The sequence below is a fragment of the Acanthochromis polyacanthus genome, chromosome 15, assembly GCF_021347895.1.
Source record: "Acanthochromis polyacanthus isolate Apoly-LR-REF ecotype Palm Island chromosome 15, KAUST_Apoly_ChrSc, whole genome shotgun sequence".
NCBI lineage: Eukaryota > Metazoa > Chordata > Actinopteri > Pomacentridae > Acanthochromis > Acanthochromis polyacanthus.
Window position 1 is genome coordinate 30,382,882 of NC_067127.1, and position 18,729 is coordinate 30,401,610.

Sequence of the window (18,729 nt, forward strand, 5' to 3'; positions counted from 1 at the left end):
ATGAGTTTGATTCTTCATATTCTCACAGCTTTTAATTTAAACCAAGTTTTAAGACAAACCAAACAAAATAAAAATAGATTTTCTCCTAAATAAAATGCTGATGTTGATGCTTTGGTTCGTGGTTTGCGATGTGCTGCGTGTGTTCGAGGTCTTTACTTGAGAAGCTTGATGTTGCACATGATGAGCTCCTTCCAGTTGACGAAGATCATGGCCACTTCCTTCTCCGTCAGCAGCTCACACTCCAGCAGAGGCTTGTGGAAGATCTAAACACAAAGACATGAAGGAAAGTCATGAGAAAGTTCTGTTGGGTGTTCAAAGAGATGCTATGATTTTTACTTGTGTGTTTTATTGTTGAATCATCAGTCATTGTTTGTCACTGTCGAGGCAAGGCCTGAGTTGAATGTACTAGCAGCTATGGATATGAGAAGAAAAAACCAACTAGAAAAGCACTCAGAGAGTGCAGCACTCCACCAAGGCTGTTCATTCCCCCACATGACATTGTCAGAAATGCTGGATTTTTACTCCGCCAAGCGACGGCGTACGTTCGTCCATCTGTCGGTCTGTTTGTAAGGTCATTTTGTTTGTGGGTACATCAGTATTAAATGGCCACATTCTATGGCACCGTGATTTCTGATCATCAATAACTAATAAACAAAATGTTGTTTTTTTGTTTTCTGTTGAACTGCAGGCAGTGTTTACACATAACATAGAAGAGTAAGTTTAGAAATAAATTAAAAAATGTAAATGGTTAAATATCTAAACAAATTCCCCTCAAATTAATAATATAAATAGTAAAATAATAATAGTATGTAGAGTCACCATTTCCCCCACAGTATTGATAAAACCTATGGACACTTGGAAAAAATGTTCTTGAAAGAATTTGCCAAAAATGGATCATTTGCGTCCAAATTGTTACAGTATTTATGTCCAGTGGCCTATTGTATTTTATGCATAGTGCTATTATTTTATCTTATTTTAAATTAATCTTGTGTTATTTTCTTGTTTCCCTCCTTTTTAAATATTCTTTGCATATGTAGAATTTGTGAGCCATGTGCAATGGAATTTCTTTTTGTGAATGACAGTAAAAAGGCTATTCATCTATCCATCTATCTATCCATTTAAAAAAAACTCAAAAATTCTCCATTCTTGAACCTATCCAGCAAGAGATGAGTGACTCAGCTGAGACCAATGGTCAAATTATTAAAATTCGGGGACTGTTAGGTTGAACTGCAGCTCGTGTTTAGAGAGAACAGAGAGTAGAAAAACGTGTAATTAAATTTTCGAAAAAGGTAACTAGTTAAATATGGATGTTGTGTGTTTATTTTCCAGTACTAATAACAGCGGTGGAGACCTAAAATGTTGATTCCATTTTTTTTTCCATTTTTCTATCCTTTTATTTTTATTTTTTTGTCTGATTTCTGTCATTCAAACTACACAAAACACCCAAAACTGCGTCAAGTTTTGAGGGTTAAAACAGCTAAACTCTGTTGTTACTGTGGAAAAATCTACATTAAATAAATCAAATGTAAACCACATAAGTTAAAGTTCATGAAGCCGGCTGCTGCTTTCACCTCGGTGACGAGCTGCAAGTCGTTGACGTAGTTCTCCTCGGTGACGATGAGCTCATGGATGTAGCCCTGCCGCTTCCTCTCCATCGGACTGAGCATGTCCAGCAGGTGGAGGTCGGCGCACCCTGAAACACAAACGTCAACACAAACAGACACACAACCGGTCAGACAAACGTCCTGCAGCATTAAAACACAAGAAGAAGAAGAAGGAATGATGCTGTCGGCAACACATACATACCTGAGACCAACACACAGGCTGCAGGAGAGTTTCAGTCAGCAGTCTGTGGTGTGTTCAAGTGTGTGTTCAGTTAAAGTGTGAGTGAAAATCTGTGTGAAATCAGTCGGTTTAGAAAGTCAGAAAATAAAAAAAAAAGTTGAATTTTCCTGTGTAGCATCTGCTTTTCCTGCTTCACTTAATATTTCCATGCATTTATTAGGATATTTATGACTTTTGGCATCTCAAATAACCCAAAATTTAATGCAAAAATTAAGAATAAAACAATTGGACACAGACTTGGCTTCGTTTTAATACTGATCCGTAAAATGCAGTAAAACTGCAGCCTGTAGAGGATCTTAGACATTTTATACACAAAATATTCAGAAAATGAGGAATTTGTCCTGCGCAGCATCTGTTTTTTCTACTTTATAAGGATATTTGAGACTTTCGATAACATAAATAACTAAAAAGTTTATGTAAAAATGAAGAAAAGTAGAGATTTGACACAGGTTCAGATTTTTTTTTAATGCTACTGTGACCTCTAAAATGCATTAAAACTGCAGCCTTTAGAGGATTTTAAAGATGTTTCATTCACAAAGTATTCATAAACTAGGTGACATCTCCTAGAAGTGGAATTTTCCTGCACAAGTCTTGCTTTGCTATGTGCATTTGATAAGATATTAATGACTTTTAACATCTGAAGTTACTAAAATTTACTCAAAAAGAAGGAAAAAAAATATTTGACACAGATTTGGATTCGTTTTAATGTTACTGGTCCCTAAAATGCAGTAAAGCTGCAGCCTGTAGAGGATTTTAAAGATGTTTTATTCACAAAACACTGCCTTCCTTCTATTTAACATCTGCTTTTTCTACTTTACTTAATCTGTATGTGTATTTCAAGGATATTTCTGGCTTTTGATATCACAAATTAAAAATGAAGAAAAAACACAGATTTACATTAACATTAATGGTACTTTTAAGATGTTTTATTGACAAAATATTAGGAAACTACATTACTTTTCCTAAAACTGAATTTTTTCTGCACATCTTGCTTTGCTGTGTGAATTTAATAAGACATGACTTTTGATACCTGAAATTACTAAAAATTTACTACAAAAAAAGAAGTAAAATTGATTTGACACAGGTTCAGATGTGTTTTAATGCCACTGATCCCTAAATGTAGTGAAATGCACTGAAACTGCAGCATCTTAAGGGTTTTCAAGACATTTTATATACAAAATAGTCAGAAAATGTTGAACATTTCCTGTGTAGCACCTGCTTTTGCAACTTTACTTGATATGTATGTGCATTTATTAGGATATTTATGACTTTTGACACATCAATTAAAAATTGGATGCAAAAACTAAGAATAAAAGATGCAACACAGATTTACATTTCTTTTAATACTACTGATCCCTCAACTTAGTGAGATGCACTAAAACTGCAGCCTGTAGGGGGTTTCTAAGACGTTTTAAATACAAAATATTCAGAAACAGTTGAATTTTTCCTGTGTAGCATTTGCTTCTCTGACTTTACTTAATATTAATAAGGATATTTCTGATTTTTGTTACCTAAAATTACTAATTAATTGCTCCTGGTGGGTCGTGGTTAGTGCCTTGCATGGCAGCTTCCGCCATCAGTGTGTGAATGTGTGAATGTGACGTATCATATAAAGCGCTTTGGATAAAAGCGCTATATAAATACAACCATTTACCATTTTACTAAAAAATATGCAAAAAAGAAGGAAACAAAGAATTTGACACAGTCAGATTCATTTTAATGTTACTCTTTACTAAATTCAGTGAGATGCACTAAAACTGCAGGCTGCAGAGGGGTTTTAAGATGTTTTATACATAAAATACTCAGAAACCAGATGACATTTCCTAAAAGTGGAATTTTACCACGCAGGTGTTGCTTTGCTATGTGCATTTAACCAGATATTAATGACTTTCGATACCGGAAATCATTAAAACTTTAATGCAAAAGGAAAGAAAGGACGGATTAGACACAGATACACATTAGATTGAATGTTACTGATCCCTAAACTCGGTGAGATACCCCAAAGCGGCAGCATGTTGAGGGGTTTTGAGACGTTTTAAACACAAAATATTCAGAAATTAATTTACTTTTTCTAAAAGTGTGATTTATCCTATGTAGCAGCTGCCATTTTATATAATTATATACCTAGATTATGTGCATTTATTAAGATATTTACGTTGTTTGTTACCTTAATTTGCTGATAATTTAATGCAAAAAGAAAAAACAAAGCATTTGAAAAAGATTCAGATTCGCTACCATGCTACTGATCCCTAAATGTAGTGAGATGCACTAAAATTGCAGCATCTTGAGGGTTTCTCAGACGTTTTAAACAGAAAATTTTCAGGAACTAGTTTATTGTTCCTCAAAGTGGAACCTTTACTATGTAGCAACTGCCATTTTATTTAGATTTTAGCCAGGTTATGTGCATTTATTAAGACATTTATGATTAAAAAGGGAATTTAACACACACATTGAGATTCGACTCTGTGCTACTGATCCCTACATTTAGCAAAAGGAGGTAGAATCCCATCCTCTAGAGAGGTTTTAAGACAGAATATTGGTGAGATCAGTCTCTGCTGCAGTTATTAGCAGCGTTTCTGGTCCTTCTAGGGAAAAGTTGTGATCAGGATTGATTAGGTTGTACAGAAATATAGTGGTATTAATCTGTTTTGGCAACTAAGGGGCAGAATTACAGCTTAATGAGTCACAGAAACACAGCCCTGGTGGATTAAAAACCCCTAAATGTGCTGATTTGAGTAAAAAACTGAAACTGGTGATAAGATTTGTGACTGCAAGTTGAAACTTTTAAATCAGATGAAGTCATCTGGTTCACAGGAGTGAAATTCAATTTTGTTTTTTAACCATGAAAGCTCAGAGGTACTAGAAGGAAGTGTGTGAAGATGAGTAACGAAGCCAGTCGACTGGAATCTGTCTCAGAGTGTTTAATCATCAGGACCAGTCAGATTCACCGCTTCACCAAAATCTCCACCAATAAAACCTCGGGACAAAGTTCTGCTAACAGCGCTATGCTAACATTCTGTACAGGTCATTCACTCGTTCATTCACTCCTTTTTTCATTCCTTCGTGTTTCTATCTGGCCATAAAATTGCTCCATTCATGCTTTATTTTCACTCATCCATCGAGTCATGCACGCTGACACCAAGTGCAGTTCGGTTACATTTGGCTCGGCTGTTAATCCGTCCGTCCCGTCATCAGAGCGGCTATTAATTCTCATACGAAGCACCAACCGTTACCATTCATTACATTAACTACAGATCATACAGAGCTTTATTTCATTTTTAAACCAACCAAACTGGAGCAGAGCCACGCTTCAGAGCAACGTGCTTTCTGTTAAAAATGGTAAAATGTTAAAAGAAAATTCCTCGAAATGCAGCGACTCCATTCAAATGTTGATCAAATCGGCTGCAGACGGAACAAAAACATGGTAACAGGCTGATAGATTTTAGCTTGTGTGAAGCGAAACGTGGTTCTGGTCTGGTTCTAGTTTTTGTTCTGAACTAAAATCTTCCCTTCGACTGCGACGAGTCTCGACCATCAGCTGTCAAACTGAAAAAAAACCTCACACCCTGACCACCTGAGTCTGTTTAAAATCCTCTCAAAAAACCAATCCAGCTTGCTTTAAAAAAAAAAAAAAAAACGCCAACAGTCTCGACTCATCCACCAATCGGAGTTCTTCACCTCCAATACTGACACGTCGAGGAGCCAATGGGATCCGAGCAGGTTAATAATATTATCCATAGTAATAATAATCATAACTCTATTGCTTGTTGTATAAAAAGTTGCGTAGATCAATAATCATTTCATCGTTTTTTGTTTCTGAGGGTAAACATTAAAATCCCAATACTGTCATCTGAATAAACAACAACAAAACAATACAAATCTGATATGGCAACCCCTACAATACTGCTGTGTTGCTATGGGAACCAATGGAGGGAAAGGCAAAGACAGGTGTGTGTCACCGTGGCAACATAAAGTATAGCGATGCTCCGTTGTGTTGTGTTTGTGTGTCATAATTCAACACAAAGAGATGTTTTAACTTGATGTTTTTTTAAATAGTAGTTTAAAAATGTCAGAATTCACTTCAACATTTTGTAGGGGTGAAACGATTGTGCAAGTTTGCATGTGCAGAATGATGAAAAATGGCGATGACAAGCTAAAAGAAGCTTCAAAGGTGTGTCGCAATGTGGAAAATGCAAAGTTCAGGTATCACTAGGTTGTGAAATTAGAAAAAAAAACTATTTAAAGGAATAGTTTGACATTTTGGGGAATATGTCAATTTGCTTTCTTACTTGGCGAGTAAAAGTTCAGTGCTGCTCCTCGTATCTGAGCGCTTAACATCCTAAACATGCTAGCTGCAGCAAATTTAAACCCATTTGTTGCTTCCGGACTTGTGCTAAGCTAAGCTAACCAACTCTCGAGAGCGAATTAACTCCCCCAAAACATCAGATTTTAACTGGAATGATTCAAATCGCTCCACCCCTTTCGTTTTTGTGAAGAATCTTGGCCTGACCCTCGGTAGCATCCCATCACCATAGCAACAGATGAAACAATAAACATGTAAACACGCCAACAAAAGAAAACAAAAAACAACTGAACGGATCTTTGAAATTAATACATGTTCAGACCTACGATGGATAAAAACTGCGTGTGTTTTGTACCGTGTTGCTTTGTGTGGTTTGGTTAGCCGCTACGCTAAAGCGGTTGCAGCTTTCTCTGCCTTCTCGCCTCCTTCTCTAGAAGAGGAAGGCAGGAGGAGGATAAACAAAGAAGGCGGCAGCAGCAGCATCGGCGGGCTCGCGACCTAGACGTTAGCTGCTGTGGGACGCATCTCAATACTGCCTCGTCTCCTCTCCTTCGTCTCCTTCGCGGGGGGAAAAACAAGGAAGGAAACAGGAAGTAGAGGAAGAGGAGGAAAAGTCTTTGGCTTTGAGGTGAAGAGAAAAGACGAGGAGAGCAAACATTGAGACGTGTCCTCCAGCAGATAGTGGGTCTTTCTGTGAAGCTGTGGGAGGGGAGGAGTTAGTGAAGGGAGGGGGCAGAGCCAGCGTTTTTTTTAATTTGACTGACAGGTGGAAAAGAAGCAGCTGAACCAATGGGAGCGAGGTTAAAATAAAAAATGGAGGGAAGGAAGGAAGGAAGGGGGATGAACTGATTCTAATGACAGAATCTCCCTTAAAGCCACAAAATGACCCACTATCCACTTTACCACGCGAGCACAGCGCTGTTAACGTGTGTGTGTTTGCTGTTAAAGTGTGTGTTTGTGTGTGTTGTTGCTGTGTGTTTACAGTCACTGCGATCCAGTCAAACATCAGTCCAAGGTCGGAGGAAGGAGCTCAATAGTCTCCTTCAGTCTCCTCATCTAAACACTTCGGAGCAGATAAAAGAGTAGAAGAAGAAGAAGAAGAAGAAGAAAAAGAAGAGAATAGAAGAAGAGGAAGAGGAAGAAGAAGAGGAGGAGGAAGAGTCCTGACTACTGTTTGGAGCCAGAGCCTTTGATAAAACAGAGTTTGGCCAAGTCCAGTCAGAGCCATGCATAGACAGAGTTGTGTTATTAACGTTACAGTCTGTCTGTGTGTCTGTCTGTCTCTCTCTCTGGCTTCTACTGGTGGAGAGTCGCCATTTCCGGGTCATGTGACCTCTTGCTGCTGTCCCATTGGTTGAGTGGCCTAGTGGGCGTGGCCTAGTGGGTCTCTTTGAGGGCTTTGAGGAGAGGGGGGTTCTGGGTAATGATATGATCCTAGAGAGAGGACGACAACAACAACATCAACAAAAACAACAAAACAAAACAACAACAACAACAACAAGAACAACAACAACCAGTCGGGTGCTAGAGGTGGGTGGAGCGTGCAGCAAGACAGAGTGTGGAGGTGTGGTCTATCTGGCATAGAGGTGGAGGAAGGGGAGCGGGAGCGAGGCAGACGGTGGATTTATCGATCGATAAACTCAGATGTTGATAAATTCTCCCTGATCTGACAATTTTTGATCAGAAGAAAGACCGATGTGATGGATTAATCCACTATTTTTGGCAACAGAAGGAACAGAGTGCATGTGAACACCCCTATGTTTTCACAACTTTGGATTCTCCCAACATAATAGAGATTGCTATGTCTGTCTGCTTATTGAACATTTAGCTTCTTAAAAACTCATTTGTACAGACAGGTGTTTGAATAAAACAGAACTTTTTGACATTAAGCATTAAGTGCTGATAGGCTATGTGCTACATCAGAGCTAAAGCAGCGCATTATTTAAACTTAAACAAAATCACAGACCTGCTAGCTGGAAGTTTTGTAGGAGGATGACGTTTTATCTGACTTCAGTAAAGATGATTTTGTTATTTTTGGGCTGTTTGTCCACTAATCTGCTATAAAGAATGTGACTGATAATGATATTGAAGGTTGATTAAGTTAATTATCAACCAAAACCCCACAAATCAATGGTTCAAGCTTCTCAAGTTTCAAAATTTGCTTCCTTTCTAAATTCTGTCCCATTTTTCTACATCTCTTTGGTTAAAATCATATTTCAGCTGCAACCACAGTTTTTAAAAATATACATTACATACTGTAGCCTTTGTAGAAGTTTCACCTAGCAAAATCCCACATTTCATATTTTATAACCTTGGTGATTATAATTAAATGATTACTGATCAGTCAAACTGATCTCTATTTAACATGCAGTCAGATCTTTTTTGTTCATCCAGCCTGGAGCCATTTCATGTCATCATGATGCAATTTAACTACATTTGAATAAATTCATCATTTGCTGTGTAGAAATGCATGAGAGCTCAGAGGCATGAACTATGGAGCAAGATTAATAAAAAGTTAGCATGCATGTTGAGTTTAAAGTCAGACAGATGGCTTTAACTAACCTGCTCGATCACCATGGTAACTGATGCTAACAGCTAACCTGGTCCAGGTTCTGTTCACAGTTTTGGATTTAAATTAGATGGAAGCAACGTCTTCCTTTCACCAAGTTGTTTCCTGATGATTCTTTCTAAGCGATTAAGATTCTCAGCTGAGGTTTTATCTGCAAACCTGCTGAACTGTATGTCAGTAATCCCACCGTATGAAAGCATGCAGTTACAGCTGTGTACATGAGAACCTATATGCATTCAGTTTGCTTTGCAGAAAATGCACAAATATGTTTTCATGTTTGGTCTTGATTTGCTACCAAGTCTGTTTTACATCACAGCTGAACACAGATTAGAAAACTAAATAATCTTTTGGTGGGAAAAATTAAAAAATCTTTAACATTACTTTCACTTTGATCTGGCAAAAAAAACCAAAAAAAAACCTCAAGTCATTTCCTTCATTTTGGGACAGTGTCAGATCTAAATGCACTACAACAATATCATGCTGACATTATTAACCAAGCAGTAAAACAAATATAAGAATTTAGAGCAGTGACAGTTTTCTACCAGCATTTCTCTCTTGAATCTTTTGCAGTAGCAGCTCTTTTTGCTGTAGTAAATTTATAAATTCTTCGCAGCTCTCTATTATCACGCACCGTGATCACGGAATAATCTTCAAATAACTCTTAAACTACAAACGTTCATATCCATTAATGAGTTCTAGAGTAATCAGCTGCATCGATTGGTAAAATAAATATATTAGCACACGTTTGACAGTTTTACCAGCATTCCAGTAGTAGCAGCTTTTAATCGTCATATTTTTTATGTTCCTCATTGTTCTCCATTAAAACAACCTGTGGACTGAAGCAGCTGAATGTGATCTGTTCATTCTGTGTAGAAAACAAGTCATATGATGTGTTAAACTCTCCTGTTTGTGTCACACAAACAAAGTCTCACTATGTTAAACTGCCTTCGTAGTTCAGCCTCTGATCTGATAAATGCCGTAAACATTAGGAAAGCTGAGCCGGATAAAATAGAAGCATCCTGTTAAATTTAAAATCCCCTTATAATTTATTGATTATAGATCCGGGTCCCTATTGGATGAAGTTCTGGTCCAGACCAGTTAGTAGCCTGGTGTAGCAGATTAGCCTCGATGCAGAGAATTTTGCCCTGCGGAATTTTAGTAATCAAATCACTCGAATACCTCGAGGAATCGTTTTAGTCCTAGTCTGGACATGTTGAAGTTGCTTCATGTTTCTGGATCTCAGGAGTCTAAAGTTCGTTCACGTCTCCGCTCTCCAACCTCCAGGTCTATGGTGGATCATGCTGAAGGGAAACATGCAGGGAGACGGAAAAAAAAACAAACACTTGCACACTAATGCGCGCGCACACACGCATGCACACACACACTGTCCAAACACACACAGACACCACCCAGAGGTGGTGCATGATGGGGAGGTTGTCAAAGAGGCCCAAAGGAGTGTCGGGTGGAAGGTGGGAGTCAGACCAGCCACAGACTGAGAGAGGGACAGCATCTCCACACCTGGCTCTGGGTGTGTGTGTGTGTGTGTGTGTGTGTGTGTGTGTGTGTGTGTGTGTGTGTGTGTGTGTGTGTGTGTGTGTGTGTGTGAGGGAGAGAGTGTGTGTTACACCACATTGTGTTCACACTGAGTTAGTATGTTGGTTTTAGTAACGTGTGTGTTGTGTGTTCCACGCTGCAAGTGTGTGTGTGTGTGTGTGTGTGTGTGTGTGTGTGTGAGTGTGTGCGTGTACTCACACTGCGTGCTCGGGTCGGTGTCTGTGGTCAGTTTGACGTAGTTGCTAGGAAACAGCCCCTCCCTCCCGTTCAGCTCCCCTTTCCACCAATCACAGTCGTCCTTGTTGAGCACAGTGATCACCTGACCCTTCTGGAAGGCCAGCTCATCGTCGTTCTGCGCCACGTAGTCGTACATGCCGATCACCTGACACAGAGCTTCAGATGCAAAAACAAACAGAAAGTTAACATTTCCAACTTTAAGCTCCTCTCATATCAGTAGATATTCCATTAAAAACCAGCCGTTTCCAGCTAGAAAAGTCATATGACACATTAACAGTGTCTAGACCGTATTTCTGATTAATTTAACGTTATTTTCATGGAAAAAAAATGCTTTTCTTTCAAAAATAAGGACATTTCTAAGTAACCCCAAGCTTTTGAATGGTAGTGCACATATGGCTTCCTGACTGTTAGCCTGCTTCCAGCCCGTGTTAGCATCTCAAATTCCTATCTTAGCATTAGCATGAGCCCCCAACAGCTAGTTAAAGCAGTCAGACACTTTTTTACAACTTGATGCTGTAAATAATATCAACACAATGGCCGCAGTTAGCAGTTTGGCAGCAGAGAGGTCAGAAAACACACCTGTAATTCCACCTTGTTAAACAGTCTAAGGCTCCAACCGATGGTGAAATCAGGTACTACAGCAAATCCACAACATTTTTTGTCTTACTGGTTAATATATATTTTTAATCAGGTAATTGTTTTTCACAGCAATTAATCCTTAATTTCTCTAATTCTTCTTCTTTTCCTTTCGGCTTTTCCCTTCAGGAACCGCCACAGCGAGTCAATTGCCTCCATCTAACCCTGTCTTCTGCATCCTCTTCTCTCACACCAACTACCTTCATGTCCTCTTTAACCACATCCATAAACCTCTTTGGTTTTCCTCTAGACCTCCTGCCTGGCAGTGGGAAACTCTTAATTTTTAATTAATCCTTAATTTCTCTTATTGTGTCTGTTTATAATAATATTGTATCTACACAATGTGCTCATAATTACATGACTCCCTTGACAGCACATTTGTGTAATCAACTGAAGGCTCTTTGAAGGAGATGTGGTAAACTGTGTGGTTTTGTCTGCTTACCTGTACTGGCAGGAGCCAGTTTGGGAGGCGTCGGCTCTGTGGGCGTCGTCTTGCTTGTGCTGGGACTGAGCAGCTTCACGTAATTGGCAGGAAACCAGCCAATCTGACGCTTCTTCCCCCGAGCCTGGACCAATAAGAACACAGCATTAAATTACAATAACTTATAATACATAAATTATTTAACACTCTGAACCCCAAGTAGTTTCAAATATGTCAGACTTTCTTTAAATTAAGAGGTACACACTTATATGCCTCCTCCAGCAGATTTTACATGTCATTAAATTTGATTAAGATATTGCTGAGTTTATTCTCCACCTCATTACAGCATAACACAACATAATATTTGTATGTTTTACAGGATTGTGTTTGTACCTGCAGCTCTCCCTCCCACCAGCCTCCAGGGTTCTTTTCCTGATGAGGATCAGCTGACCTGGAGCTAATGTCAGCTGCTCTGCTCCCGTTGCACTGTAGGGGGCGATCACCTGAGCTATCTCTGGAGGGGTGAAGAAGAAAAAGAGAAAGAAATACAGAGAGAAAGAAATACAGAGAGAAAGAAAGAAATACAGAAAGAAATACAGAAAGAAAGAAAGAAAGAAATACAGAAAGAAAGAAAGAAATACAGAAAGAAATACAGAAAGAAAGAAAGAAATACAGAAAGAAAGAAATACAGAAAGAAAGAAAGATATACAGAAAGAAATACAGAAAGAAAGAGAAGATAGGGAATAGGAACAGAAGAAGAGACAAGCAGAAGGAGGATGAGAAGAAAAAAGAAAATAATGAAGGAGGAGAAGAAGAAAAAAGAACAAGAAGGAGGAGGAGGAGGAAGAGGAGGAGGAGGAGGATAAAAACAAGAAGAAAGGAGAATAAGGGCAATGAGAATAAGAAGGGTGAGAAGAAGAAGGACAATCAGTAGGAGAAGAGGAAGAGGAGGAGAAAAAGAAGAAAGAGGAGAAGTAGGAAGAATAGAAGAAGAAAGAAGAACGAGCAGGAGGAAGAACATGGAGAAGACGAAGGAAAAGAAGACAAAAAAACAAGAAGAAGAAAGAGAAAATTGAGGAAAATAATAAGAAAAAAGAGATGAAGGAGAAGGAAAAGAAGGAAAAAAAGGAGAAGAGTGAGAAGAGGAAGAAGATGAGATGGTGAGTTCTGCTCCTGCAGCACCTGTGAGGCTTTTATCTGCAATCATTATTTTTTATTTTAAACACAAATCAGCTGATCTCTGTTATCAACAGATTTAACATCAAAATACCAAAGACATATATATAATAAGTGATATCTTGCTTTTATTGAACAAATTTAAGTCGTAACTGCAGTCAAATAGTAAAATACCATAGATTAAAGTCCCACCTGGTTTCTTCCCAAGGCTGCCAGTCTTCCCTGCTGGTCCCAGAGACTAAAACACAAATTCACATCAGTGGTTATTAGAAATATTTCTCTTTTTTTCTGTTAGTCCTGCTTAATGTATTCTAACTGAGCTCTGACCTCTGACGCCGAGTCTCGTGGTTTGACGTAGTTGGACGGGAAGACTCCTGTCTTCCCCCCGACCATCCCTGTCCACCAATCCCCTTCTTTCCTGGTCACCATGACGATGTCTCCCTGCTGGAAGCTCAGGTCTCCCTGTTCACTGCTCTCATAGGTATACATGGCGATGTATTCTGTACAGGAACATGAGGGCAGTTGAGGACAAGAATCCACCTGATCTAAATATGTTAATGGAGAAGGTTTGTGTTTGTTACCTTCACCGGAATCTGAAGGTTTCGTTGGGGACGGCGAGGGACGTTTTCCATTGGGGGGGCTTTCTGATACTCCAGATTCACTATAAGAGAGACAAGACTTCTCACTATAATCAAACAGAATTGAATCAGTTATGATGTAGCATGCAAGTTTACAAAAGATCACAACAATGTTTGGTATAAAGAGCCCCAAGCACCATTATAAACAGGAGATAAACTACTCTACCACAAAAATCATCATCTTTAATGTCTTTTCATGCCACTTTTGGGTATAAAGGGCCCAAAGTACTATAAAAACATGAGATAAACTACTCTAACTACCACAAAAATCATCATCTTTAATAATAATAATAATAATAATAATGAATTAGATTTATATTGCGCTTTTTTGGGCACTCAAAGCGCTTCACAATGGAAAAATGTCTTAATGTCTTCTCATGCAACTTTTGGGTATAAAGGGCCCAAAGTACTATAAAAACATGAGATAAACTGCTCTAACTACCAGAATAATCACATTTAAAGTTTTTTCATGCAACTTTTTTACAAATAGATTGGATGATGATTTGACTTTTTGCTAGCTGAAGCTCCTCAGAGAGAATCATCTGTTGAGTCTACAAAGTCCTGTCCAGAGACTGCAAATAAAGATGGATGAGGATATTTAAATTCAACTGGCAGCATCACTTAGAGAGTTCATTCAGCCATGACCAGCAGGTGGAGCTGCGATTACGAGATTCTACTAGCTATCTCGAGGAGCGACTATTTTTGATTAAGCTCAATGATATAACAAACAATAGAAGTTATTAATCTTTCATTCAGCCTCATTGTATGCCGACAAACTGTATATCAATGCATAAAGCAGTACAGAATGAAATGAAAACAACAAATTACATATTAAAGTTCAAAACTGTAGAGTTAAACTGGAAACCCCAATGTGACGTTGGGGTTTCCAGCTTAACTCTACAGTTTTGAACTTTAATATAAAAATAAATAAATAACAGAGCTTATTTCAGTGAGAATAAATCTGACTATTTTTGCAGATTAATTATAGAAAGGGACATCTGTGTGAGTTTTCTTTCTGGATCAATGTAGATGTGTTTAAATTCATTTGCCATACTTCACATCACACTGCCTTGCAATATTTACGCTGAAATATAGTTCAGTCCTTCAAAAACAGAGTTGAAATGGGTGGGAAGAAGGTGTCAGAGAAAGCTTGAGCTTCCAGCCCTGGTCAAGATTGAAGGACACCCATTTCTGAGGTATTTTGGCTTCATTTCTGAGGAGCTGCCCTTTAATCCATCTTCATATACAATCTACAGTCCAGTCTAATGATCTGTAGCTGTTCTCGCACTATCAGTAAATCATGTGATGGAGCCAACAGTGAAATCGAGTAAGCTGAAAAGAGGAGACCCCCCCGAAGGTAGTCAGTGTGGTGAAGCCAAAGTAGACGTAACAAGATGCTGAGTTTTTAGGTTTTGTCATTAACCTGCCAGCAGAAATCTGTCTTTCTGATCGGTCTGTAATTTCAGAAACACAACGGGTGAGGTGACAGCAATTCCCACTAGAAAACTAAACATGTGACTTGGTGCATTTTTTTAACCCACCTCGTGTTTTTGCTTCGTGTTGCCACACCAGAAGCCGCCGTCATCGTGGCCGAGATGAGTTTGACGTAACTTTTAGGAAACCAGCCTCTTTGTCCGGTCTGAAGTTCACCCAACCACCACATGTCCTGCTGCTCCAACACTGTGATGATCTGCATCAGCAAGAACATCAATACAATCAGGATTAAAGAACAAACAAAGAAAAACTCCAATCGTAACACATGAGATTCAGGCTACAAACAAATCTGCTGATCTTCACCTCATTTTTGTTGAAGTTCAGGTGGTTGTCCTTCTTGGCTCTCCAGGGATACAAAGCCTGAGCCTGAAGACCTTCGACCTTCTCTCCCTGAAAAACAGAATTACAGTCAGGATTACAGTTCAGTTACTCTTCCAATTTAACTCTCTGAACCCCACAACCCTCTATGCTGGCTACAAGGCAAAATGTAAAAATTGCACCATTTTACAGAGCCTGATACTGTAAAACAAACATAACCATTGGACTGTCAACTTTCCAGAAGTTCTTGAACTTCTCATCAGTGGCTTTCGGTTTTGTTAAGAAATTTAATGAAACCCGATATGTGCACCATCACTGACCTGGGTTTTTTCAAACCAAGGATCAAGACCTTTCTGTTCAAAATGGCTTTAAAGACCTAGCTGCATGGTGACATGTAAGTTTTTATGTACTAACTTTCAGATGTACACTACTTCAAAAGTTTGGGGTCACCCAGACAATTTCATGTTTTCCATTTTTATTGTTTTATGTTTTACTGCTGTCTGTTTTAAGTTACTGTATTGTTTTTAAGTTATTCTCTTGTTTTCATTGTGACGCACTTTGGTCACCCTTTAGGCTGTTGTAAAGGGCTACATAAATAAACTTTGATTAATTGATTGAAATCGACCTTTAATATTGTGACATTACATCCAAATCACTTTATTTTACATGTATAATTTTAAATCTTGATAAAAATAAACCATTAATTAATTACATTGTGTGAAAAACAAAAGATTCTATGGTAAACTTGAAGCCATTAATGATTCTTCCACAACCATTAGTCAAATGACAAATCTTTTTGTTAAGCACAGGCTGTCTACACAGATATTTAATACTGATCCAGTTTTATGTTTTTTACTTGTGGAGCAAAAAGAAACTGAGCAAACGCTGACCAATTAATAGCATTTTTTCCCTACCTTAACACTCCAAAACCCACCATCAGGTTTGAAAGGCATGTTATTATTGTATAGAAGCTGCAAGAACAGAAAGAATGGTCTAATTTTAAACTTTTCAGCAAACCTGGATCTGCTCATCTGTGACGTGCCATTTTGTCAGAACATGTCTGTGCTTAAAATCACCAAAAATAAACCCTTCGCTGTGACCGTATCCTGTAAAAAACTAAAAATTTTCTCTCCTCAGTGCAACCGAAAGCCCATGAGGGACTCAGTTGTGACCAACAGTCACATGATAAATATTTCAGGGACTTTTTAACAGCGTATACGCAGCAGCAGAGAGGAGACAAGTAAAGAAAAAATTGTTTAAAATATAAATTTTGAAATATCTATAGTGTGTAGCAAAAAAGTTAATTATCTATGGTAGATTTTTTTGGTTTGTTTTGGTAAAATTTTTGGTCACTTGCAATAATGTCATATATTGAGTCTATTTTTTTTTAAATGCTGTTTGTAAAATAAAAAAAATTCTAAAATTTCTCAAGACACTTCTTTCTCAAGAGTTCTTTCTCCTCCTTCCTGGCTGTTGATCCAGGTGCAGGTCTTTATATTGCAGTTAAAAGTGAACCAACAGTGAGTAAAAATGTGAAGAGAGAGAAAAAAAAAAGTGGTTTAAAATCGTGTCTCATTAATTAGTTACCTGTCCCAGTACAGGTGATGGAGAGGAACCCGTCGTCATGGTAGCGGGTGTGAAGGCGGAGCGTTGCCGTAGTTGCGCTGAGGGAACGCTGAGAGATGGATTCTGACTGCTCGAGGAGGTCGGCCAGGCATCCCAACCCTCGCTGTCTGATTGGCTGGCTGTGTTCGACGGCCAACTGCAAACAGACAACATGTGTGTCAGGTGTGCTGCAGGTGTGTGAATAGAAATTAATTTGTCTTTAGCAAGTCTGAGAGTCAGTAAAAGACAAATGAATAGTTAAAGTGTACTTACGTAGTGCTAAAATCTGCCCAGTTACTGTTGGCAGATGACGTGGAGGAGGAGGTGTGTCCAGGTGCTGGAGGAGGCGTCGTCATTGGCTGCTGGGCTGAGGTGGGTGTAGCTGAGGCTGTGGCTCGCAGGCTGATTGGTGCTTCGCTGTCTGGTATCCGTTCTGCATAATTAGCTGGAAACCAACCAGTCCTTCCTCTGAGCTCACCTCCCAGCCAACCAGGCTCACCTGTCTGGGACTCATCCACCTATCAGAGCAAAGAGGCGGAGTCAGGACAAAGCTTAGAGAGGCAGTGGAGGCTTTTCATCATGCTAACGTGATTCTTAGCTTGTTACAGGTATTTGCTTTACCAAGGCCTCTGCAGAAATTTTCTTGAGCTGTACTACAGAGCCCAGATTCTGTCTCTTGGTATGCAGTTTGTTATACATGTGCTTTCTGTGCACAAAAAGGGTTTGTCCCACAGAAAGTTCGGCTCCTTACCTGCCAGAAACACCTCCAGGCTTTACTTATGTTGCTTATCCACACCAAATTGGCATAATTCCTGTCTATTTATCTACTTCAGCCATCAAATCCTCCATGAATCTCTCACTAGAGCCACTTCTGCTACAGCTACGGGTCTCTCACCCTCTAATCGGAGATCTGGGGTTACTAATCAACATTAAAGCATGTAAACATAATTTAATAGACACAAAAATATAATAATAAAGCATTAAAGGTGCAGAAAATTGGATCTTTAAGGTGAATGGTCTTCAGGTCTCAGGAGGAAAGGGGACACATATTTTACCATCAGGAAAAGCACCCAGAGATGTGTTTAGGTTCACAGTAGAATAGAACAGTGATGTAAACAACAACAACAACAACAGCAGCTGCTCACAGTTGAATTAGTCGACAAGTGAGAGAAAAGACATGAACTTGACATTTAAACTGTTAATGTTCCACTGAATGTCATTTCTCACGACGCCAAAGTGTCATGTATAATAAACACAGACCTTTTCAATTCTAGCAATTCTACAATTCCCGTACTTTCCATTTCAACAGTTCACAATGCTGACTTTTTTTTTTTTTCTCCATGAAATGGAATTAATAGACATGTAACAAACACTTCTTTTGTTTGGATGAGACTCATCAGCAGCAAAATTGAAATGAAGTCATCTTGTAAAACTTGAAAGGTTTTACAGTTTCTATGAATTTAACCCCCTGAACTCCAAAACCTGCCACTTTGAAAGGCAAGTTGTTTAAAAAAAAATGCTGAAATTACACCATTTATTTATCAGAAACAGTGAAAAATAAAAATATTTTACAGATTGCATTCAAATCTCAGCTTGTAATTGTTGCATTGTAATAAAATCACTTTATTCTACATGTTGCTACTTCACAAAATTGCCAAGATGAACCATCTACATGAAAAGCATTCCATAAAAAACAAAAAAAAAATTCTGCGCATTTTCATGCAGCCGTGAAGCCATTATTGACTGAACCGTGACCAATAGTCGTGATAAAAATTCAGCTGAACTGCAGGCGGTGTTCAATCAGAGCAGAGAAAAAAATGTAAGTAGAAAAACATCTGTATTATGTACAGTTATTGTTTTTCTTACCAAGTACTAGTAACAACTGTCAGCACAGGAAAAATGCACATATTTATTCCACATTTTTCATATTTTG

General features: G+C 38.6%; 1 protein-coding gene across 1 annotated transcript in view; it reads right to left on the reverse strand.

The window, feature by feature from the left end:
* Nucleotides 1–18,729, reverse strand: part of itsn1 (intersectin 1 (SH3 domain protein)) — a 76,326-nt gene that overhangs the window by 18,366 nt on the left and 39,231 nt on the right. The window contains 13 exon segments of the mRNA XM_051959563.1: nucleotides 157–263; nucleotides 1,572–1,693; nucleotides 10,470–10,664; nucleotides 11,587–11,710; nucleotides 11,959–11,996; nucleotides 11,999–12,079; nucleotides 12,934–12,979; nucleotides 13,069–13,241; nucleotides 13,323–13,402; nucleotides 14,921–15,069; nucleotides 15,177–15,263; nucleotides 16,779–16,953; nucleotides 17,070–17,314. Of these exon segments, the coding sequence (XP_051815523.1) occupies nucleotides 157–263; nucleotides 1,572–1,693; nucleotides 10,470–10,664; nucleotides 11,587–11,710; nucleotides 11,959–11,996; nucleotides 11,999–12,079; nucleotides 12,934–12,979; nucleotides 13,069–13,241; nucleotides 13,323–13,402; nucleotides 14,921–15,069; nucleotides 15,177–15,263; nucleotides 16,779–16,953; nucleotides 17,070–17,314 (1,622 nt within the window).